This window comes from Populus alba, chromosome 7 (assembly GCF_005239225.2).
Source record: "Populus alba chromosome 7, ASM523922v2, whole genome shotgun sequence".
Lineage (NCBI taxonomy): Eukaryota > Viridiplantae > Streptophyta > Magnoliopsida > Malpighiales > Salicaceae > Populus > Populus alba.
Window position 1 is genome coordinate 4,252,283 of NC_133290.1, and position 15,676 is coordinate 4,267,958.

The 15,676-nt window shown below is 32.3% G+C and overlaps 1 protein-coding gene across 1 annotated transcript; it reads right to left on the bottom strand.

The window, feature by feature from the left end:
* Nucleotides 1-1,857: 1,857 nt before the first annotated feature.
* On the bottom strand, nt 1,858-8,566 carry LOC118063293 (succinate dehydrogenase [ubiquinone] flavoprotein subunit 1, mitochondrial). Its single transcript, XM_035077307.2, has 16 exons — nt 8,331-8,566; nt 7,767-7,934; nt 6,985-7,072; nt 6,463-6,609; nt 6,257-6,397; nt 5,456-5,541; nt 5,272-5,364; nt 5,120-5,183; nt 4,809-4,952; nt 4,190-4,377; nt 3,677-3,851; nt 3,385-3,555; nt 2,870-2,939; nt 2,665-2,785; nt 2,542-2,579; nt 1,858-2,336 (listed from the first exon to the last, which is right to left on the bottom strand). Exons 1-16 carry the CDS (start codon nt 8,433-8,435, stop codon nt 2,234-2,236), a joined length of 1,902 nt encoding a protein of 633 aa, XP_034933198.1. The 5' UTR covers nt 8,436-8,566; the 3' UTR covers nt 1,858-2,233.
* Nucleotides 8,567-15,676: the final 7,110 nt, after the last annotated feature.

Genomic DNA, 15,676 nt, shown 5'->3' on the forward strand with positions numbered 1-15,676 from the left:
AGTTTTTAATGGTTTTGAAATTTATAATACTTGAATTAGTAATTTTTAAAAAATAAATTTAAAATTTGATCAATTAAATTATATTTTTATAGTCAATTTTTATTCTTATAGTATGATGTCACCATGTGGAAGATAACGAGTTATCCCACTCATCAAGCTGTTATCTTCTTTCATTTGGTCCGTCATGAAAGGCCGGCTGACCTTTTAAGTTTTAACTCTACGTCCAACTTGGACTCCAATGCCTATAGAAAGTCTCTATCAAGGTTAAATTTGTAAGCTTAACACCTACCCTGCTGTTTATTTTTTGTGGTAGCTTCTCCTAATGACGTTCTAAATGTCACGAACAGGGCTCACGGGTCCAGTCTTGTCTTTTTTTCTTTATTGTTTTCGAGTAATTGAGGGATGAAGGATTTTGAAGTTTGAACAATAGAGAAGTTAATTATAGGGGACCGATAATTTACTGTAAACCACTTTTTTTTTTCTTTTTTTTTAAAGTTTTTGGTGCCGAGTATTGACTTTTAGCTGCTTCTACTACTTGGAAGACAGTAGACAATGAACGTTAAATAAGATCAGAAGAAAGTGATGGGCACAACGTGTACTAAGCAATTTCTCCATCATTTTGATTAGTCACACTAGGATTTGTTTCTTCTTATTTGTTTTTGATTGCTAAGCTCTTGCAAAACTCTAATCCTTACTAGGATAGTGGGTGCATGTCTTCATTGCAAACAAGAACATGAAGTGACGATCATTTTTAAATAATTCCTAGTAAATGATGACAAATGGTTGTTTTTCAGTCAAATTTGCAATGGATTCGTGTTTTGATCCGAAGACTGCTATGGTGGCTTTAATTGTCCTCACCTCAAGACAAGATGGAGAGAGACGTATATTATTTATTTTTTTGTGGTGGGTGACATTGTTTCTTTGACAAATCAGATAAACTACTCATTACAGCAATTTCTTTACCTTACTTTCAAATTCCATGCTTTTGAAACTAAAAACACACTGTCCACTGGTCATCACAACAATAGTCATAATTATTAAACAAGACAATGATGACTTAAATGCAGACCACCCAGTAGTTAGTTGTATACACGATCGGTCTTTACTTGCCCCTCTATCGTGATGTTCATCAGTTCATGTAACGAATTATGATATATCACCAAATTTAAAAAAAAAAAAAAAAGGAATTGGACGGTACCTGTTCAAGCTCTCATTTGATCTTTCTGAAGAAAAAAACTTTACTCTTCTCCCTCTATTGTCTCCAATTCTTTCAAAACCAGCTCCCAGTGATCTATACTGTAGTAGTTTAGATTCAAAGATGACCACTCAATTTTCATAATCCCACATTGAATTAGAAAGGAGAAAAGGCAGAAGAGATGATTAGCCATTCCAAAAAGAATTTCCCACCGAACAAAGCATCTTCGACCTCAAGAGCCGAAAGCAACAAAAACCTCTAAAACCAGCAACGAACCCTCTTTTTCTCAGGAAGATGAGAAGGGAGGGCGGGGTTGCTTCCTCCTTTTGGGTTGGGTCCTGGGTGCTATCCTTCGCAGCATGTATCTCTTGCAATTGATTTCCATCCTTTTCCTCAATTATTAGCCACAGCCAGGTCAATATCCATCCTTTCGTTTTTACCCTTTCCCCTACTTCCTAACAAATAGAGCCTAAAACAAACCTCGCATCCCTACATTGCTTCCATGTTGAACGGATTATGGCTTGGCCCAGGGCACAAAAATATAGTAATGATATACGTTGAGGCCTACATATTATCTAACATTTCCTGGTAATAGCATGATGATTGGCGCCGGAGAAAACTAATTGAGATTAAAATAAGGCAGTAAGTACGCACCTAACACATGCAACCAATCATTATCTTATTGACAGTTTTAGGAACGAGTATGTGATCAGTACACGCCACCTTAGACCAGTGACTCCATTACAATGTAGAAACCACGTTGGAAATTGAAGAATTTCAGACAAAATTCCAAGCAACTCATTGCTGGCTGAACTAACAATGAATCAGCATTCACTTACTGCTAAAAATACAAATCCAACTTTGATCGATTAAGATATATGGATGATTTCCATCTTGAATTTAGCAGCATTACGGTCAAAGTGATGTACCTAAGATAATTTATTGCAACCGCAGGCTTATTCTCACCATGGAGGTTATTGCATCTCAGCGAAACCTCTCCACATGCCATCCTAGTTCTTTAAAGAGCAAATATATATATCAATAAACACGAGCCTTTGGTGGGAAGGTCTCAACCTCATCATCCAATGTGTTCATGTGAACTGGCCTGTAATCAAGTCGGACCTTCTCCTTCTCCCAATATCTGCAAATGCAACAAGCACCACCGTGTTAACATGAATGGATAATGAGAGGTTGACTTGGATGTAATCACAACCCTCCAAACTAACAGGTTGACTTATCATTTGAATTGCTCCATTTCAGAATTCAGTTTCTGCTATGATAACAGGAAATCTACATCTTCGATTCAAATAAATAATCTTCTGGTAGAAACAAGATATAAGACTTACCCCAGAGTGTGCTTCATCCATTTCTCATCATCTCTTTTCTGCAAAAGCAAAGCAACTTACTTTTATTGCAAGAAAACTGGAAGCAAAAGAGAAACAATTAACTGAAGAGAGAACTAGACTAACAGTAAAGTCTTCACGGGCATGTGCTCCTCTGCTCTCTTTCCTGGCTTCAGCAGAGTGCATAGTTATACAGGCATTTATCAAAAGGTTTTCCAACTCTACAGTCTCGATCAAGTCAGAGTTCCTGTTAAAAGACATGATAATTGAAATTCAAACAGCAAACAAACTGCAAATAATTTGATCATCAACAGCCTCAACTGTAATATACCATATTAAACTCCGATCTTTCACTTTAACATCATGAAAGCTTTCCCATGCTTTATCAATCAAATGACAACCTGCAGAAGTAACAGGGTAGGATTCATAAGCATAGTAAGATAAATATGATCAAAATAAAAATTGCCTCAAAATAATGGCAGTATAATCAAATTGAAGCCAATTGAAAATTTAAAATAGTAAAAAAAAAAAATTAGAGCTGTGGGACTGGTATTTGAGTCCCAAGCCCTTCCCTTCAAGTTCATGTAATAATAACTCAATTTTACAATTCATGCAAAAAGGAGAAAAAGAAAGGGACAAGGAAAAGGGAAAAGATTGGGACAATCAATATCCATTAAATGCAGAGAGAGGATGGTATGCTAGAGACCGTAATGGTTTAATTTAATGTACCAACAAGAGGAAGTAGTGATAGTTCACTTTACTAGATCAACATGCATTCCACAAAACATGACCTGAGAGTTTTGGAATTATAGCAAGACAAAACAGTAGTTCATGTAAATTGAGTACCCTCTTCCAATGTTTCTTGCGTGCGAAACACTGCAGCATTGCTCTGCATTATCCTCTGCATATTTAACCGAATTTGTGAAGTTGGAATTGATCCATTTGAATTTCTTAGTTTATCCAGCCGTGCAATAGTTTTCTCCCCAGCATCCTTTTCCAAAGGTTTCTGTTTCTCCCCTGCAAAATGAGATTTGAAGACATCAAATCCTCGAGCCTTTCTTTTTCTTTGTATAGGAAACCAAATACTAATCCCTACCCCATCGCTAATTCATCTACAGCAATTAAACATTGAACTTGCCTGGTCTATGGATCTCAGCTACTCTATTTGCACAAGCTCGGCCAAACACAACAATGTCAAGAAGAGAATTTGCACCAAGTCGGTTGGCACCATGAACTGAAGCACAGGCTGCCTCACCAGCAGCCATTAGTCCAGGAATAACAGCATCTGGATCATCACCTTTAATGGTTACTACCTGAAGAACATAATGAGCTACAGTTAAGAACGCAGGATACTGAAAATGAATTGAGTACGAGTGTGATGGAATCAAAAAACAACATTGTCTGATTTAAATTTTTTTTATATTTTTGCTGATTTGAAATGTGCTCTTTCATGAACATGTTATACTGAAGCATGATAATTTAACCCTAAAGCACCTAGTTCTAAATATTTTCTCAATCGATTATTTAGCCTTCTGTTGGTTTATATACAATTTTTTTTTTTTGGAAAAAGTTTGGTGTATGTACACATGTTTTATAGCATCTGACTAGTGACAATAGCAAAACCCAAAAGTTGCATTTCATTAACTCTCACCTCTCCATGGTAATTTGTGGGGATTCCGCCCATGTTATAATGCACAGTTGGTAACACTGGGATGGGTTCCTTTGTAACATCCACACCAGCAAAAATGGCAGCAGTTTCAGAAATACCAGGAAGCCTCTCCTTGAGCACATCTGGGGGCAAGTGATTCAAGTGCAGATAGATATGGTCCTTCAAAGGTCCTGTCAAAACAGCATGAAATTCGTTCTATATATTAAACTGAGTATCCATATCAGATAGAGAGCAGGTACTACTTTCAATCCTTGTAGTCTAGTGTAAGAGGGCAACCTATGGATATATAGCTTCTCACTCAAACCTAAAAGTAGATATCGGTCCAGGCATAAATAAATGTAATACAACTTTCACATGATTCACAAGAAACAAGCAACTGTGAATATAAACTAGAAAAGAACAAAAATAAACATAAGAAATATTTCTTACTAAAACCTACATTCTAGTCATACAAAAATCTACTGTTCTGAGAATCTGTTCTAGATCAGCTCACAGTTCAAGTCAAATCTTCAGATACAAGAAAAATAATGATAATAAACATACATAAAATCTGCTAAATGCATGTCATTAGCAAATATCTGGATCTAGTAATCAAGCATACCTACACCGCGACCTTCCCGAATTTCCATGGTCATGGATCTTGAAACAACATCTCTTGAAGCAAGATCCTTGGCTGTAGGTGCATACCTTTCCATAAATCGCTCACCTTCACTATTCCTAAGGATGCCACCTTCACCACGAGATCCTACGTGACACAGATAAAAAATAGAATCAGACATTGTTCAGTTTAAAATGAATCAAAATCAGTTTATTTGGAGAAAGTAATCATGCTACATTCATAACATGCAAAAAAAAAAAAAGAGGAAAAAGACATGCAACGCATTTTCCAAGTGAGCTGAAAAAAGAAGCAACCTTCTGTAATGAGGCACCCAGCCCCATATATGCCTGTGGGATGAAACTGAACAAACTCCAGATCCTGTGGAAGTATACATCAAGAAGAAAATAAATACCTGGATATGAAAACTTCTATATCACTCACTTCAGGTATGAGAATCACAGCTAACCTCAAGTGGAATCCCGGCCCGTGCAACCATTGCATTGCCATCTCCAGTGCATGTATGAGCTGAGGTTGCAGAAAAGTATGTTCTACCGTAGCCCTGAGAAAACATACAAGGATACAGGTAAATTGAAGTAAGGCATCTTTTTCAAGTACTTGAAATCCAGCAAGCATTGGCTACAATATAGTACCCCTGTGGCCAGAATTGTTGACGCAGCACGGAATCGATGCAATGTCCCATCTTCCATATTCAATGCAATTACTCCTTGGCAGCTACCTGTTCATCAAATATCAATAAGCAGTCAACTTACAGCATATGTATCCTCCAAGTATAATAACAAGAAAATATACTGTTTATTCTATGCAAAGGCCTAAAAGAAAAAAAAAAATAAAAAAAGCAAGAAATTCAATATAGATAATAAAATAAATGCAATGTAATAAAGCTTAAAAGTAAATACCACTAAAAATAAACCAAAAAGGCACCACTTAATGTAACATCTTGAATATGACTTGTACAGCAACAATACAAAATTATCCTTGAACAATTACGAGAAACCATCAACTAGCCTTATGGCAGAGATCTGATAAGCTCAGTACCCAAAATCCCTTGAAGCCCATGACGTAAAGATGTTTCAACCAATTTGAGCAACCATGTACAAATGGTTTTAGTCCAAGTACATGGAGTTTGGTTAATGGAGGATGATAAGGTCTAAGGGTAATAATGGGGAAAAAATTAAAAATTGTATAACAAATCCATTCCCTCTATTATTGATGTTTTCTATGATATGGAGAGACTTAAAGGTTATCATAAATCCTCCAATCTTTCCTCTCTTTGGAAATAAACCCCCAAACAAGCTTGGAGGGTTTAATCCCTCTCCCTTCCCTTTAAAACCCTCCCAAACATAGTTAAGATACACTGATTGTTTTATACCACCAAGCACAAACAAGTGAACAATGTTAGAAAAAAATGTAAATGATATTTATAAACATACCATCATTATTCATTATTAGATCCAGAGCAAAATATTCCACGAAGAATTGTGTATTGTGTTTCATAGCCTGGCCATATAGAGTATGCAAAAGAGCATGCCCGGTTCTATCAGCAGCACATGCACAACGATATGCCTGCCCACCTGTAAGAATAACCAAATATTAGAAAGTTATTAACATAAAGCACATGACTGCAAGCTCAAATCACCTTTTCCAAAATCTAGACTTTGACCCCCAAATGCACGCTGATAAATTTTTCCATCTTCTGTTCGAGAAAATGGTAAACCATAGTTCTCAAGTTCAATGACTGCTTTTGGCGCCTCCCTACACATGTATTGTATGGCATCCTGATCACCTGTGCAAATATCATAGAACATTAATGTTCAAAAACAAAATTTAGCCGTGAGCATCGCAAAATGTAGATTGTGCATATTTGTGTGATGTTCGTAAGCCCCTTAGCCTAAGTCCCAATTTCCCAAAACACAAAGATCTTTCAAAATGAAAAGCAGTACCCTTCAGCAAATATAAGGAATACACATGTAATGCCAGTGGTTTACTGTATCAGATGCCAATTTATCTTTGACTTTGTAAGACGAAGATAAGTATAAAGGCAGAGCAGCCTCATTAAATGTAGGATAATTACTTGCATCACAGTGAAATCTCAACTTTCCAGATTCAATGTAATGCATGCACTACAACAAAAAGTTCCTAGTTCAATCAAGTAACATACCCAACCAGTCACTTCCCTTGACAGTGTCGTACATGTGCCATCTCCAATCATCTTCAGTCATATTTCCCAGAGCGGCATTAATACCACCCTACAGAATTTAGCATTACATAGCATATCAGTAATACATCCATCAAAAAAGAAGCAGACTTCAGATATCAGATAGTGGCATCCCATTAAGTGCAGTTAATGATTATACCTACAGTAACTACACCTGATCCAACAGCAAAAACATACTATAAAAAAAGTCATAACAAGCAAAAAAAGAGGTGTTTTCTTATCTGAATCTTAAAGACAGGAACCCTAAAGCTCACATGCCCTTATGATCCCCAGTTAAAAATCACACTAAGCACAAAGACAGCACATGCCCTTCTGATCCTCATCCCCCATTCACCCAAACTGCTTCCAAAATATTACCAACGGTTAAAAATATGAACCTTGTATCCCAGTTAAAAATCATACTAAGCACAAAGATAGCACATGCCCTTCTGATCCTCATCCCCCATCCACCCAAACTGCTTCCAAAATATTACCAACAGTTCAAAATATGAACCTCGTATCAATAGCAAAATCACCCCCAGTGGTTTAGAAGCCCTTATGTCTCTCAGTAAACATTGTATTCTTCCAACCAAGAATGAATTTAGGAAACCAAAAATGTTGATCCAGCCATCTTTCTACACTTACAGTATGGACAAATCATATAATATCAGCTAGAACATAACTCAACTACAAAATCTTCAATACATCAATATTTATACTCTACCACCTTCAAGCTGACAGCATACCTGAGCCGCAACGGTGTGCGAACGAGTAGGAAAAAGCTTGGTAATGCAAGCCGTGTTGAATCCATGCTCTGAAAGTCCAATAGCAGCTCTCAATCCCGCACCGCCAGCTCCTACCACAACCGCATCATAAGTATGATCCACAACCGTGTACGAGGATCTCCCCCCAGTCTATCAAACAATCCACCACAAACATCATATAATCAAACAAGCAAAAATTTAACCTAGCTTATTACGAAAAATCACAAATGCAAGAAAACAAACAACACAAACAATTATCAAGAGCCGTGCTAATTTTGATTTCCATCTTATCTCAGCAAACTAGTAAACTAACTAGCTTTTAAAAAAATAAAAATAAACAATAACTCATAAAAATTCGAATTCCTAAACAATTATAGAAAAACCCTCGATAGTAGAATCTAAACAGAAAATGTAACCCTAACAGAATCCAATCGCATAATATTGAACAAAAATCAACTATTAAAGAAGCTTGAAAATCACAATCAAGTAACAAGTGAGCTATCAAAAACCCTACGATTCAGATGAAAATGAAAAGAAGAGACGTACAGAATCGGTGGAGAATAATCTGGAAATGTGAGATCTAAAAGAGTCATTAGATGATCTCTTGGTTGAACAAGGAAGGCGAAGGCCACGAGCCACGCACCGCCACATCTCTCTCTTTTCTGTTTTTGTGTTTGTTACCTGCGATGGAGAGTTTGCAGTAAAGGAAGGTTTGTTATAAATATTCTCTCTCAATCTGAGAAACGGGGAGAGAAGGGGGCGTGTTCTATTTTGTTTAATACTTTAATTGCCTAAGGAACAAAAAGAAAACATCATTGGCATTTTAAGTTAGATAATTGTATTTTCTCCTCTCAAAAAAAGAAAAAACAAATCTAATTTTAGTGTCCGCTTGTCCTGTATTCCAGCCTGTATTTTATTTTAAAAAAATAATTTTTATTTGTTTTAATTTTTTTTATTAACATTAAAAATAAATTTTAAAAATAAAAAAAATATTATTTTAATATATTTCTAAATAAAAGAATTAAAAAAAATAAGTTTCACTGTATTTTTAAATACCAAAAGACTAAATATTTCATATTTGAAATGTTGGTACCATATTTACATTCATTTGATCCATTAAATTTAAGTAAAATAGTATACAAAACTATTTATTAAATTTAATTTTATATGTATCCAAACATTTTATATTATAGCAATCCCAAATATTAAATTAAAAAAAGTAAAAAAATAATTTAATGAATTCAAATATAATGGACTTGGGGCATGGGTGTTAGATCAAAATATTTACTATAACAATCCCAATTGTAAAGTGAAATATAAGAAAATTCAAGAAATTCAAAATTTCTTCTATTCCTCTTTTTCTTTATTTTAATCCAACTATTACTATTCAGATAGTATTTAAGTACACTAAAAAAAAAAAAAACATGTCTTTCTATTATTTATATTTTAAAATAATAAAAACTCGATCTCAAACTATTTTTTTATGTCCTTGTCTATCCATTAAACAGTTTTTTTTCGGAATCTTGTTATTTCAAAGGTTTTGTGCTAAGTCAATCATTCGTGAAGAGTTGGTAAACGTTGATAGACAATAAGATGTTTTTTTTTTTTTAAAAAAAAATATTTTTTAAAAAAAATTTAAATATTTTTTTATTTTAAATTAATATATTTTTTGATATTTTTAAATTATTTTAATGTTTTGATATTAAAAATAATTTTTTTAAAATAAAAAAATATTATTTTAATATATTTTCAAATAAAAAAAAACATTGAGTAAACTTTCAAATAAAATCTAAATAATGCAACGTGGCATGAGTTTGGAGGGTAATCATGGTCGTTTAGGAGATCACAAGAACAACTTCAATCGATGGTGATGTGGCGGTTGTTGCGGAGAGGAACCACGTTGGTGCTCTTTTTGGCCGCGATCAATTTTTGATGGAGAACGTAGCCACGTAGCCCAGCAACCTCACCATTAAACACCAAAAAAGTACTCCATTATTGTACTTGTCAACGGGTTAATCACAAACGTGGTCCCTCTACTTAGCTAATTTGATCAATTGAATACCCAATTTCCAATTTAATTGATTGAGTCCTTCTATTTTCAGTTTTGTAATATGAACCCTCCTCCGTCCAATTTTCGAATATAGCAATATCACAGGATAACGGCTAATATGGTAGATGGTAAGGTGCGTACTCTTTTTTCATCAGTAAGCATATTTTCCTAAGTTCGGTTGGTGTTTTTTTGTTATTATTATTAGTTATAATAATACAAAGAGGAATTAAAAGAATTTTTACGTGCTTTCCGATCAAGTTTTCAACAAAATTATAAGGAAAGGGACAAATTTTAAAAAAATCATATTATTTAGGATGAGATATTAAGTGGTTTTTTCTTCCTTGAGTTCAGAGGTTTTTTTATATATATAATTTATCCTTCATTTTAAGAATGCTTAAAATAAAAGCAATCACAGCGTGAAAACTCTAGAATAATTGACCAAACCCCACCCTCCCTCCCTCCCTCCCTCCCTCCCCAACACGCAAGCTCACACACACAAATACATAAAATATGTATTAAAAGAATAATTGTTAATTTGCCAAATTTAATTTCTCATATTAATGTTTTAGGATATTAAATGCGAAAATTCAATAATATTTATCAAAGTCAGTTTAATTTATTTAATATAATTATTTATTTAATTTATACATAGCTTTAATTTGAATAGTACACGAGCATGGGTGCCAATATTTTGCTTAGCAACATTGATTTATGACTATAGTTATAGCTAATTATAAAAAGCCTTTTAAGGTTTTATAGCATTTTAATTTTTTTGTTGTATTTTGAAAAATTACACCATGTTATACAAAAAATTAGGGCTGAGCATTTCCGGTTCGGTCTGGTTTTGAACCAAAATAAATAACCAAACCAATTTATTTTTTTTTTAATTTTTTTAAACCGAACCGAACCAAAACCGGTTCAAACCGATTAATTTCGGTTCTGTTCGGTTCGTTTTTTTTCCTTCCAAACCGGTTCAAACCCAACGGTCCTCAAACAAAAAAATAAATTCCTCCCTCTGTTTTGGTTCATTGGCTAGGTCTAAAGTGGCTTTTGAAGAAACAATACTCCAATCAAGTTGTTTTGCCCTCCCTAGAAAATTATCATCTCAGATCTGAAATTTAAATAAGAAACAAACAAAGCATATGCCTCAATTAGAAATCAAAAAAGTAGGAGCCTCTCTTCTATTTTTAAAAAGCAATAATTGAAAGTACAATAAGGCACTGTTTAACAAATTATTTGAGATGCCTGCAACTTCTGATAAAGCAAGGGATTGCTTGTTGGTGGAGACTAACGTCAAAGATGGGATTTTTTTTACGGAATAGAGATTGGGGGGTTTTCTTAGTGGACCTGATAGTCCTCTGCTTTGGTTGTTAGTAGAGCCAACCACAAACTCAACAGGAGAACTAAGATCCGAAGAAAACTCAAAGGAACCAAATCCATGAGAGAGGGGAGAAAAATTAAAGCAGAGCAGAGAGTAGAGGGTGAGGAGAAAAATCAACCCGAAGAGTAAAGTGAGAAACTGAGAATACAATGAGAAATAATGAGATATGCAGAGAAGGGGCGGCGGAGGCTAATGGGTGAATGTTACTTTAGGTTAGAAAAATATTCTATTTATAGTTTTTTTTTCTTTTTAAGTAATGGCTGGTTGAACCGGTTCGATTCGGTTCGGTTCAATCGGTTTCAGATTTTAGGAATCGAAACTGAACTGAACCGGAATTTTTTTGTGATTTTTTAATCGGTTAATTCAGTTTTTTTTGTTTGGTTTTTTCGGTTATTTTTTTTTCCGGTTTTCTCAGTTTAATCGGTTTATCAGTTTTTTTGCTCACCCTTACAAAAAATTCAAAAAATATTAAAAGATATATATATATATATATCTATATATATATATATATATAAGAAGAGATAGATCATATTCACACTTAACATTGTTTTTCTCTTTCTCTCTCTAATTCTGATATATCTCTCCTAAAATTCACAATCTCTCTTTCATAAAACCTAAAAATCTAAACCATAACACTAATAGTTCTCTTCTCTCAAATCCAAACCAAAATTTGAATCCAAATACTCTGATTAAATCCTACCCCATCTAAATTGGATCTTCAATTTTGATTATTTTTTATCATAATTGATAATTTCTCTTTTAGGTTTCTCAATTTAATATGTTATTGGGTTTCAATTTTTATTTTTTAGGTTCTATCACGCCTAATTTTTATAATCTCATAAACAAGTTTATAATTTCTGATGTCCAATGATTTATAAACATTTAGTGTTTAATTTTGTTAAGTAAGTGAATGAGTGTCTAGGACCCTTAGATGTTGATAAATGAAGATCATTATTTGTTTATCGCAGTTGCAAATAAGCCTCTTGTTGATTCTCAATGACTGGTTGACACCAAGTTTAATGTAGTTGAGCTTATTTAATCTATAAGGTCCAAGCATTCAAGTGAGGATCTAACACTACTGGATGAGAATCTGACCCAAGCATGCTATGTGGATAGTATAACATGTACTTTTAACATTAAGTCAGACTCAAATTTTATCAAGTGATTCTACATATAGGTTTTTTATGGGAAGCCACTATTAACAACAAAGTTCCCAACTTGATTATAGACAATAACAGCCGCAAGAACGTAGTTTTCCATAGAGATAGTGAAGAAGCTTCAATTAACGATTGAAAATTATCCTATGCCATATAAGCTAACATGGTTGAATGAAGACACTAAGGTAATCGTTGACAAACATTGTCTTATTTCCTTTTTCATGGGATAAAAATATTTTAATGGTGCTTCGTGTGATGTTGTGTCCATGGATACATGTCATATTCTGTTAGCACTATTGTAAATATAGAAGTTGTGGTCATATAGTTTAGATGTACTTGGTTCTTTAAAAAACTAGTGCTATGTGTAGTTTAAAAAAACATGTTATGTGAGTTGAGTTAGTAGAATATTTATGTTTGTACTATGTAAATGCATGGCAGTGTGGGAGCATGAACTGAATTGATTATTTAAAATGCTATATATCAAGGTTTTTTAAATGCACAATAGTGTAGGTGCATTGACTGAGTTGATTGTTTAAAATGCTATATATTAGGTTTTTTTTAACAAGATAAAATTCAAGTATCGTTTAGTGAAATGACAGGGAAGCATGGACTAAATTGTTAGACATAAAAGATTTAGAAATACTATGAAACTTCTGGGATATTGTTAAAGATTTTTAGATATGAACACATAACCCTCGAAGTTGGATGACACATCTCAATTATAATATAATGAAGAAGAATAAGAGCCCGTTTTGTATTGTGATAGCAATTGTTTTTTCAAAGTATTTTTTCACTTGAAAATACATTAAAATAATATTTTTTATTTTTTTAGATTTTTTTTTGATATCAGTACATTAAAACGATCTAAAAACACTTAAATTTTTTATTTTTATTTTTATTTTTAAATTTTAGATAAACAATGTTTTGGCTACAATACTAAACACTCTCTTCCTCTGTTATGTAAGTCAAAATCATGTTAAGCCTCTTAATAAAATAAGAAAAATCATTTAAATGTTTGTTTAAAGTTCTTTCAAATGTTTACATGAACAAAATGTGGTGAAACTAAATTTATGATATGGTATATGAACAACTTTGAAAATACTAAATCACATCTAAAACAAAGAATTCATCCAAAAAAAAAAAGAAAAAATAAAAAAATAACGTAAAAATGAAAAAAGAAAAGAAAAGAATGTGTAAATGCTTTGAGTGCAATGTTTTATAATTGAAAAATACAAATTTTAAGGTGGTCAATTAGGTAATTAATAAATGATATGACCGGTGTTAAATTATTTGTTAAAGTGTTTTATTTAAAAATATATTAAATAATATATATTTTATAATTTATTTTTTATATTAATACATAAAAATGATAAAAAAAAATACAAAAAAACAATAGTATAAAACTAAAAAGAGAAAATTCAAAAGTTTTTAAAAGTGCATTTCAACCACAAAAACAACACTACCACAGGGGGTGAAGTGAGCATGGATATACTGAGATTCTGTTTATTTATGCATTTTAAAAATGCTTTTGGAAAAATTTAATTTTTTTTTATTTTAAATTAATATATTTTTTTATTTTTATATTATTTTATGTGCTATTATTACAAATATTTATTTTTAAAAAATATTATTTTAATATATTTTTTAAGTGAAAAATATTTTTAAAAAAATTATTATTGCACTTTGAAACATCATAGCTAGGGTAGATGAAGACTGAAACGAAGACAATGGTAATATTGACATAAATAACAATGGTAAGAAAAACTAAAATAGGTGGATGATAACAATAATAGTAGACAATGAATTATTTAATTGATAATTGATAACTTGCTATGAAATATTGGTTTTAGTTTTAAAACTTTTACTGGTAGAGTTTAAAGAAAAACTAACCTGGTATATATAATGGGTTAATTCACAATCAAGTAAAAAATATGTTTATTTTCTTTTATTTTTAAAATAATATCATTATAACTATTGTTTTAAAAAAAAATTAAATTAGACTAACTCACATAATCAATAACTCATAAGAGTGATAATTTTCAGTTCAGTTTGGTTTTTATAAAAAAAATTAAACAAACTAATTTTTTTTTTAAATCGAAACCTAACCGAAACCGATTCAAACCGACCTGTTTGGTTTGGTTTTTTAAGATAAAACCAGTTCAAATTGGCTTGACTCGGTTTTTTTCAGTTTTACTCGGTTTTTTATGGTTTGAGCTTGGTTCGGTTTGGTTTTTTTTGTTTCAGGTTTATAAAACCGAAACCAAACCGGTCAGTTTTTTCAAAATTTTAATTGGTTTTTTTTTATGGTTCGGTTTTTTTAATTATTATTTTTTAATTTAATTAATTTTTTAGTTTTTTTTACTTACTTCTAATTCAAAACTTGAACTGGATCAGTAAACGAGTGTTCCGTTTAGTAACTTTTTGGTTCACGAAATGAAGATGTCTAATTTATCGGTCCAACTAAAAGAATGCATTGATTAAATTTGGATTGGATCACGTCGCCAACAGGCAAGAAACCCCATGAAAGCCTAACCACCTATAAATGTAATTGGGCCTACAAACCTTTCGTCATTTGCTGATGGGCCTAGTGTCTGAACGTCTTTTGTTACTCTCGATTAACCTCAGTGAAAAGGGATAAAAAATTTGCGAATTTGTCCCTCCTGTCCGTCGGCAACTCGCAAAACAAATTAATAATTGAGAATTTTAGCATTAAAAAAAAAAAAAAAAAAAGAGAAGCAGATAAGGTTTATCAGGTAAGATATCAAGATACAACTGAAATTTTTTTGGTTTAAAACTTGTATAAATTTACATTATTTTATAATTAATTTTTATTAAATATAATTAAAGTAATAAAATTTGAACTCGTAATTGTTTAATCATTAAATTTTTAATATTATATTAAAAATTATTTTAATTTAAAAATTTAAACTGTAAAATTTCAATTCAAGATATAATTTGTTCAAAAGGAATGGATGACTCTTGTAATTCAGGTTGCTGTCCAAGAGAGCCCACGTACGTGATAAACCAACGACGTGCAGCTTCTTAAACCATAGGGAGAGGCGATGCAACCACTGGCAGATTCATTAGCACAAATCCACGAATCATTGAGAAAGAACAAAACAAAACAACCTTGGAAAATGAAAGGAAACCTAACAAAGAGTTGATTGAGGATCGTATAATGGCTCAATCTTCGTGTGATAGTGAAATGACTTCCATTCCTCGTGGAATGATGGTCTTTCTGATATATATATATATATATATATATATATATATATATATATATATATATATATATATATATATA